Source organism: Nicotiana attenuata, unplaced genomic scaffold (genome assembly GCF_001879085.1).
Source record: "Nicotiana attenuata strain UT unplaced genomic scaffold, NIATTr2, whole genome shotgun sequence".
Taxonomy (NCBI): domain Eukaryota; kingdom Viridiplantae; phylum Streptophyta; class Magnoliopsida; order Solanales; family Solanaceae; genus Nicotiana; species Nicotiana attenuata.
In genome coordinates this window covers 105,899-115,255 of record NW_017670315.1, presented here as the reverse complement: position 1 = coordinate 115,255, position 9,357 = coordinate 105,899, and the positions used below count along the sequence as shown (strand labels likewise).

General features: G+C 37.6%; 1 protein-coding gene across 2 annotated transcripts in view; it reads right to left on the bottom strand.

Moving 5' to 3' along the window:
* Positions 1-9,041, bottom strand: part of LOC109237711 (serine/threonine-protein kinase GRIK2-like) — a 16,546-nt gene extending 7,505 nt beyond the window's left edge. The window contains exons 1-7 of one of the 2 annotated variants that reach the window (XM_019404052.1): positions 8,892-9,041; positions 8,677-8,762; positions 2,300-2,539; positions 1,786-2,182; positions 1,011-1,085; positions 883-927; positions 295-369 (exon numbers count right to left, since the gene is read on the bottom strand). In XM_019404052.1, coding sequence (XP_019259597.1) covers positions 295-369; positions 883-927; positions 1,011-1,085; positions 1,786-2,118 — 528 coding nt within the window. In that variant the 5' untranslated portion in view covers positions 2,119-2,182; positions 2,300-2,539; positions 8,677-8,762; positions 8,892-9,041. The remainder of the gene's footprint in view (positions 1-294; positions 370-882; positions 928-1,010; positions 1,086-1,785; positions 2,183-2,299; positions 2,540-8,676; positions 8,763-8,891) is intronic. The other variant, XM_019404053.1, reaches the window with a different exon arrangement.
* Between the last annotated feature and the right edge of the window lie 316 nt (positions 9,042-9,357).

Here is a 9,357-nt window from a genome sequence, read left to right as displayed (position 1 = left end):
GGGAGCATAGTTTTCTTTCTCACTATTTAGGGGGCAGTTTACTATTTCAGTGCTTTTTGTAGCGTTTCGTGATTTCAAAATAAGCACACTCAAACTACTTCACCCCCTTGAGTTTAGTAAGGTTGCTGAAAGTTGAGATAAACATTAAAAACATTGAATGGGCTATCCTCAACGAATATGCTACATTTGCAAGAGATTCACGTTCAACATTGTATAGCCGAATTACAAAATAAAGTTTGACGATAACCCAAAAGTGGGTGTAACAAAAATTCAATGGAAGAGCATAGCATGTACCTCACGAAGAACATCCGACATAGCAGTTTCTGAAGGTGCCACACGCAATTTTAATAAATGAGACTTGCGAAAGGCCTGCATAAATTACTGAAAGCACTTACCACTATTTGAGACACCAACTAAGCCAATATTAATAACAAACAGTGATTATTCTAAAACCACCTATTCCTACAAAATAGTTCACTTCTTATCCTTTTTCCAACTATTCTTCCACAACAATAATTACTGATAGAACTAGTGGTCATAGATAAAATAGTTAATTAATCCCTCCCTCCCAGCGATCAATGAAAGGATAAAAATGACCTGAATTTGATGGGGAGTATTCTCTAGTATAACTTAACAAATTTCATCATGAATCTTGCAACCCATTAAAGAGAACTGTAACAAAAAGCCATATTAAACTTTAAACCTCCCATTCTAAGTTTAAAGCAATCTGATTTACACATGAGAACAGAAGTTGTACATAAGATCGAGAGTACAGGTAAAGGAAATGCATGCTTTAAGCTAAGTTATGTATCAACAGCCAAATAAGATGAAATCATGAAAATTTATTTCTTATTGCAAAATTGAAATATCATATAATGTTACCTTAATGGCATAATGTTTTCCGTCAGTACGGCTCCGATATAGAACCTGTCATTGCAAGGTGACAAGATATTTAACCGAAATTCCTTCAATTAAAAATGGTAACATAACACCCGTAGCAATCAGCTCACCACTTTTCCATAACTACCAGAACCAATCTTATATTCTCGTACATACTCATTAACCATCTTGTTCCCATCTTCATCCTGGAACAATTACATCCATGAGTAATACCAGGAAAAGTACTGTGACAAAATAGCTGCATGGAAGGTCAACCATTTTTTTCTTTTTAGAAAAGCTGCATAGAAGGTTGACCATACAAAGCTAATAGAGCGTGCCACTTCAACAATTGCATTTGTACAAGAGAAGACAAACAATGCGATCAAATAGCTGCATAAAAGGATAACCATGCAATAGAGCATGCCACTTCAGTGGGCTCAACATACAAATGTCTACTACAAAAAAACAATTAATAGCAAAGTAAAAGGTGTTGTCTGTGCACTAGCAAGAACTCAACCTTTTCTTATCAAAAACAAGTTAATAGCAACATAAGGAAGTATATTTCTCCAACCAGACATCTTTGGAGATATTAAAAATTAAAATGTCTGCTCTGGTTTACCTTTTTTAATAGGTAAATATATGCTATCGGGGAAGTATATTTCAAACAAGAAGGCCTCTTAGCCCTGACTTTAGGGGGGAAAAAAAGCACCTATCAGGACAGCCAAACCTACTCATCTATAGCTCGATGGAAGCTGAGCTGAAGTGAAAGCATCGAGTGGAGGGGATTAGTAACCATCATTTTCACGTCTATTAACTTAAATGAAGGTTCAAACATTTCCATTTTCCAGCTATACACGTATACTTTGTTTGCCAAAGTGTTAAAAAGATCTTATATTCTCCTATTACCTCATCCCGTATGACTTTGTGGGTTTCCTTGACAGGGATCTCCCTGCAAACCAACCCATTTTGAGCTCTGTACATGAGAATCTCTTCAGAGCGTTTGACTGGGCTGCGATACTCACCATCATCCCCATTACCAGTATCAGTTACATCACCATTGTAGGAGCAACCATCTTCTTCCTCCCCCTCTTCATATAACAAAGACTCCTGAGAACAGTTATTTGACAATCCCAAATTGGGCCTTCCCACCCTCTTTGGTTTCCTAGCAAAACAGAACCCAAAACACCCACAGCACCCCATTTCTGTCACTTTAGCAACAGAATGCCCCTTCACAAACATCAAGAAACTACAGAAAGTTGTAATGACCACACTATACAACCTGATAACAATTTGATCCCCACACCTGAAAATTAGCATACGTCTTGTTACAAATCAATATGCAACTCAATTCGCATACCAATCCAAAGATAAAAGCAGTATGATCCTTGATTATAAAATAAAGGTAGAAGTAGTATGATACTCTTAAAGGGAAAATTTTGATATGGGCTACAAGCCCCTGTTGACTTTGCTATTCAAGTGGATGCCATTCAGAAAAATGAAAGAAGCAGTTGATCAAATTGACTCCGTTGCGATTGAATCCCGACATAGTGAAATGAGCTCCAGTTTACTACAAGAATTAGTTACAGACCGAGGCAGGCTAGTATATCCACTCCTACAACAGCCAAGGAGCCTTATCAGAGAACCTGACCTTTCACCATAACTGGAAAAAAAAAACAGAAAGGAAAAAGATCACAAGTTTTAACTACTACACATTATGGAATATGAATTGAAGTAACACGTTATATATGTCTATCTATGTACACACACACACTCTATATTCATGTATCATCTGCATGTTGAGATACAAACAAATGCAACTGCTGTTACTTAGCTACTTGGGTTTTTTCTCTTCTTTCTCTTGTTATTGGGCCCAGAAGCCCACTATGTAACTATGTATTTATCTTAGGCTGTGTAATTAGTTGAGGTGTATATAAAATACTGGGCCGTCCCATCTATCGGGTAAGAGAGTACAATTAACATTTTGTACAGACTCCATCGGGTTTTCTCAATAGAACACAATGAAAACCTAGAAACTTCCATTTTTTCTCTCAACTGTCTTACAACAAAACCTCAACAATTTGTGGTTGAATCAAGTGTTAACATGGTATCAGAGCCTAGATCTGGATAGATCGGGTGATTACCTCTCGTCTGATGTTACCCTCGCATTTTTTCATTGGAGTTTTTGGTTTCCACTGTTCTTTCGTGTTTTGAGTTTTTCCGGCAAGGTTTTCTGGAATCGACGATGAAATCAGTGATTTTCTACTACCACTTGAATGTTTCTGGTGATTTAACAAATCTATTTGGAGTTTTTGGAGTTTTCTGAGAAGTCTTCATCAACCTAGGGTTTGGTGGTGTTCCTGCACATTCAGCTAGGATTCGTTTGCTTCGTCACTGATTTTGTTCAAGGCCGTTATTCATTCCGGTTGCGAAAGGAAGTTTGCTAACCCTAGTCATCTCTTCTCATTGTTTGATTGTGTGTGTATTTTTCTCTGATTAATTGTGCACAAAAATGCCGAATGATGATGTTTCCTCATCTGCACTACCAACTGCTCGTCCTACTATCTCTCGTTCTGTTTTTCATGAGGATGATTATACGCATCCATGTCATCCCTTTTATGTGCATCCGTCTGATATTTTAGGGTCTTCATTAGAGTCTGTACTTTTTGATGGTACTGGGTATGGGAGTTGGAGACGAACCATCCTTGTGGCTTTGTCTGTTAGAAATACTGGATTTCACTAATGGATTCTTAGTCAAGCCTCCTGACAGTTCTCCCTTGGCGAGACAATGGCAGAGGTGTAATGATTTGGCCGTCTCTTGGTTAACCAACTCCCTGTCCAAAGACATTGCCCGTAGTGTTGAGTACTCTGAACTTGCTAAAGATATTTGAAGTGAGTTGGAGGAAAGATATGGTCAGGCAGATACTGCAAGGGTATTTGAGCTTAAGAAAGAGTTAGCTCACATCTCACAAGGGTCACTTGATATTGCCTCATATTTCAACAAAATCAAGCAATTATGAGATGAAATTGATGCCTTGTCAATTGCAGCAACTGTGGTTTCGAATCTGACTATCAGAAAGATGATGATGTTCAAAAGGTGTATCAATTTTTGATGGGTCTCAATGATGTATATGTGCAAACTAGAATAATATATTCATGATTAAACCATTTCCACCTGTGAGCACTGTATACAGCATACTATTGTCAGATGAGAAGCAGAGGCAGGTCTCTACCTCTCCTCAGTTTCTCCCTACATCTGCCTCTTTCAATGCTTGGGTATCTAAACAAGGGTTCCCTTCCAAAGTTAATTTTGATGCTCAAAGACCTCTTACATGCAAATATTGTAAGAAACCAGGTCACACCGTTGAGAAATGCTATAAACTACATGGGTATCCTCCAAACTTCAAGTTCACAAAAGGGCCTGGAAGTAGGAAAACTGCAGCTCATGTTGAAGTGAACTCTCCTGGTCCTCCTGGTGCTCCTGCTACCGTGGATTCTAATATGGGTCCTGATTATAGAATTCCTCTGAGTCTGGTAATGGTTCAATGGTCCCTGGTTTGACACAAGATCAATTCTCCCAGCTGATGATGTTACTGCAACAGTCTCATGTGTCTGCTGATTCGTCCTCTACTCCCACTCTAATGGCTTTTGCTAACTTTGCTGGTAAGCTGTTATCAGAAAGTATTCTGCTCAAGTGATGCATGCTTTCACAAGTAGATAGTTTTATTTGGATCATAGACTCTGGAGCTTTTGATCACATGACCTCTCATAAGGATTTACTTTTTTAATCTGCAAACACTACCTTGTACCGTGTCTAGATCCTCTGCCAAATGGGTACAAAGTCAAAGTTCATTTAGTTGGATCTTTGACTTTGTTTCCAAATTTCACAATTCATCATGTTCTTCATGTTCCCTCTTTTCAATACAATCTTATTTCTGTTCATAAGTTGTTAGAACAATACAATGGGATTGTCCTGTTTATCAGGATGCCGCTGGTTCTTGGATGCCTCTGGTTCTTGGTAAACTGGACAACAATCTCTATAAGCTTTTACTTCTTCCTGTTGCTTCTCCCAGTACCACATCCTGTTACTCTTCTAGTGTTACTTCCCCCGTTATTCCCCTTGTTATTTCTCATGTCTGTGTTTTCCCTGAGATACAAGCAAATGTAAAGAATGTTAATGTTGTTGATGCTGATGAAACACATGTAAATACTTATGCAACCTTGAATAATATCAATAAAATGGATGTGGTCTGGCATTATAGGCTTGGGCATATTCCTTTTCCAGAATGAAACACATCTCTATGTTTGGGTCACATTTATCTTCCAAACAGTCTTTTTCCTGCCCAATACATCCATTAGCCAAACAAACAAGATTGTTAACAGTAGTATACGAACCACAAAGCCTTTTGAGTTGATTCACATTGACACCTGGGGTCCATATCACTCTCTTACCTATACTGGATCCAAATATTTTATGACCATTGTTGATGATTTTTCAAGAGCCACTTGGACCCACCTAATGGGAGCCAAAAGCAATGCTTTTGACCTCTTAAAAGCTTTCATTGCCATGGCTGAAACTCAATTTCAATTGAAAGTCCAAAATGTGAGAAGTGACAATGCCTTAGAGTTAGGATCCAGCATTGTTGGATCAAAGTTTTTCTCTGAGAAAGGGATATTGCATCAGACAACATGCCCTCATACTCCACAACAAAATGGAGTTGTGGAAAGGAAGCACAAACATCTTTTGGAAACTGCTAGGGCACTTCTTTTCCAATCTGGTCTCCCTCTTAGATATTGGGGAGACTGCATACTCACAGCCACTTACTTGATAAATAGGTTCCCTTCTCATTCATTAAAGGACAAGAGTCCCTATGAGATCTTATATAACAAACTCCCCATATACTTAAATCTTAGAGCTTTTGGATGTTTATGTTACTCTACTGTCCCAAAACCTCATAGGGACAAACTGCAGCCTAGAACCATTCCTTATGTGTTTATTGGTTATCACTTTGGGAAGAAAGCCTATAAATTGTATGACAACAGAATAAAGCTTGTTTTATCTCCAAAGATGTTATATTCCATGAACATATATTCCCTTTTATTCAATCTGGATCGACTTCCCCTACTATGTCAAATTTACCATTTTCTGCTTGTTTTAATCACTTTGCTAAGCAGAATTCCTCATTGTTCCATGATTTATTTTACCCTGCCCCATCCGTTACATCTCCTGTTTCTCCTCATCCCTCCAACTCTACTCCTTATGATTCTGAAATACCTCTGAACAGTTCTCCTGCTTCTCCTAATCTCTCTTCTTCTTTCTATGAATCTGAATTCCCTCCTTTTAAGGAGATCATCTAGACCTCATAATCCTCCTTCTTACCTGCAAAATAATGTCTGCACTATACCTAATCATAGCTCCAGGGCTGCCAATTCAACTGTTATGTCTACTTCTAGTGAGCATCATGCATTTGAGTCTACTACTTATTCTCAGGCAGCAGCTATCCTTGAGTGGCAGAATGCTATGAGAAAGAGTTTCTGAGGCATTGGAGACTAATGGTACTTGGGATATAGTTGAGTTACCCAAGGGCAAGAAGCCAATTGGCTGCAAATGGGCATACAAAATCAAGTACAAAGCTAATGGGAGCATAGAAAAATATAAAGCTAGACTTGGTAAGGGGTGATACACAGGTTCATGAAACTTTCTCACCTGTAGTTAAAATGACTATTGTTAAAACTTTAATTGTTGTAGCTGCTAAAAGAAATTGGCCACTATTTCAACTAGATGTTAAAAATGTTTTCTTGCATGGGGATTTAGATGAAGTTTTTATGAAGCTTCCACCTGGCCTTTCAGTATGTACTGTGCCCCCTGATTCTGCTTCCACTCCTTTGGTCTATAAACTCAAAATATCTTTGTATGGATTGAGACAAGCTTCTGGCAATGGTATGCCAAGTTGTCTCAATCTTTGTCTTCTAGAGGCTATAAGCACTCCTTTTATGACTATTCACTTTTCACCAAAGGTTCTGGTGATGCTTTGGTAATCTTAGTGGTGTATGTTGATGACATTATCATCACTGGGACAGTCGGACAGATCTGTGTGAGATTGCTGCTTTGAAAACCTTCCTCCATGATCAATTTAAAATTAAAGATTTAGGCCATCTTAACTATTTTTTGGGTATTGAAGTGTTGTATTCTGAGGGTGGAGTGTTGTTGCACCAGAAAAAGTTTGTGCATGATCTTCTCAAAGAGTTCCATTCCTATGATTGTTCTTCAGTGATATCCCCTCTTGAGATGCATGACAAATTGCAGGCTGATCATGGTGATCCCCTGCCCAATCCTGAGACTTATAGGTGTTTAGTGGGTAAGCTCAATTTCTTAACCCACACCAGGCCTGACATTTGTTTTGCAGTGCAATATTTAAGCCAATTTATGCAGAAGCCTTGCCTTCCTCACATGCAGGCTACTTTACGTTTGCTCGGGTATCTCAAGGGACTATTGAATTTGGGATCTTCTATAATAATTCCCTTGATCTTTCTCTCAGTGTCTATTGTGATAATGATTGGAGATCTTGCCCGGATAATAGGAAGTCCATCAGTGGGTTTTTGCATTTTATTAGGGTGATGTCTAGTAGGATGGAAGTCAAAGAAACAATTTGTGGTGTCCTTGTCCTCTGCTGAAGCTAAATATAGGTCTATGAGTAAAGCCATTGCTGAAATTACTTGGTTTTGCAAGCTTCTTTCTGATTTTGGTGTTGTTTTCTCTTCTCCTGTCAGTCTGTTTTGTGATAACCAGGCAGCCATCCACATTGCTAAGAATCCTGTCTTCCATGAGCGCACCAAGCACATTGAATTGGACTGCCGTTTTGTACGCACCAAGTTGAATGAAGGTCTTCTTCAGTTGCTTCACACTTCCGGTGCTAATCAACTTGCTGATATGTTCACTAAACCTTTGGGGGGAGCTGTACATTATCTGCATCTTCGCAAGTTGGGGGTTATCTCACCCTCCAACTTGTCGGGGGTGTTGAGATACAAGCAAATGCAAATGTTGTTACTTAGCTACTTGGGCTTCTCTTCTTTCTCTTGTTATTGGGACCAGAAGCCCACTATGTAACTATGTATTTATCTTAGGCTGTGTAATTAGTTGAGTAGTGTATATAAAATATTGGGCCGACCCATCTATCGGGTAAGAGAGAACAATTAACATTTTGTACAGACTCCATCGGGTTTTCTCAATAGAACACAATGAAAACCTAGAAGCTTCCATTTTTTCTCTCAACTGTCTTACAACAAAACCTCAACAATTTGTGGTTGAATCAAGTTTTAACAGCATACGCAATCAGAAATATCATAAAACCAGAAAAAGGCAATAAAAAAAAAATTCAAAAGCAGTGAAGAAAGTTAACCTTTTTCCTCAAATTGAATTAAATTTACAAATGTAACCAGCAGGAAAGAGAAAAAAGAAAATCTGAGTATAAAATACTATCCACATTAGGAATATAAGGTGAAATAAACTGAAGTCAAATTCCACAAATAAATTAGTAGTTTTTAGGAGAGGACAATTCAACATTAAAATAACATGAAGCTGACATCACAAAAATCAACCACCGAAAATTGGGGAGGAAAATAAATAATGCATAGGTACGAACAAACATACTATATATTACACGTACACATGCCCATACACCTAACATATACATGTATCATCAGCATATGCAATAAGGCAGAACACAAGTTAAAAAATTCGAAATCAGTGAAAAAATATTTAACCATTTTACTGTGAATTGGTGGAATTCAACAACTAACCTGAGAATTTTCCGAGGAATGATTTGATTTTGGATTCGTTATCAGCGAATTTGGTGTTCAAAACCCTAAATGCTTATTGAAATTACCTGGAAAAACAAAAACAAGAAATAGCCAAAAGAAATTACAAAAAATGTAAGATAAAACGAGAACACAAAAGGGGAAAAATGATTAAAATATAAAGAGAGAGATTTGCGGTGAAAGGTATTAGTTCTCACAGTGGAAATGGCGTTTTAAGTGGAATTTGAGATTTAGGGCTGTGTTCAGTTTTGTGCGGAAAATGGGGACGGAAAGCGAGAGGGAAAAAAGCTAAATGAGAGAAATAGAAGAACAAAGAGAGGTGAAATGTGGCAGTTTTGTACTGGGTTTTTTATATTGCACTTCCAGCTATTTGAGGTATGTGTCCGTTATGAATTTGCAAGATGGTGACATCTACTTGTATATAGTATTCTTTAATTGCCTTAAAAAAAAAAAAAGAATTCTTTACTTTAATTATAATATATATTCCATCTTAGTAAATCACTCAATTATGATGAGTTGTTATGATTTGATGTGAATATCTAATATGAGTAAGCTTTTACTATATCATAATACCCAATTATCCTGAAAATTCTTGAAGTATTTAGTTTGTTTCTTTTAGACAATACTTTTATATATTCCTAATTGGTTATTTCTCGAAAGTTG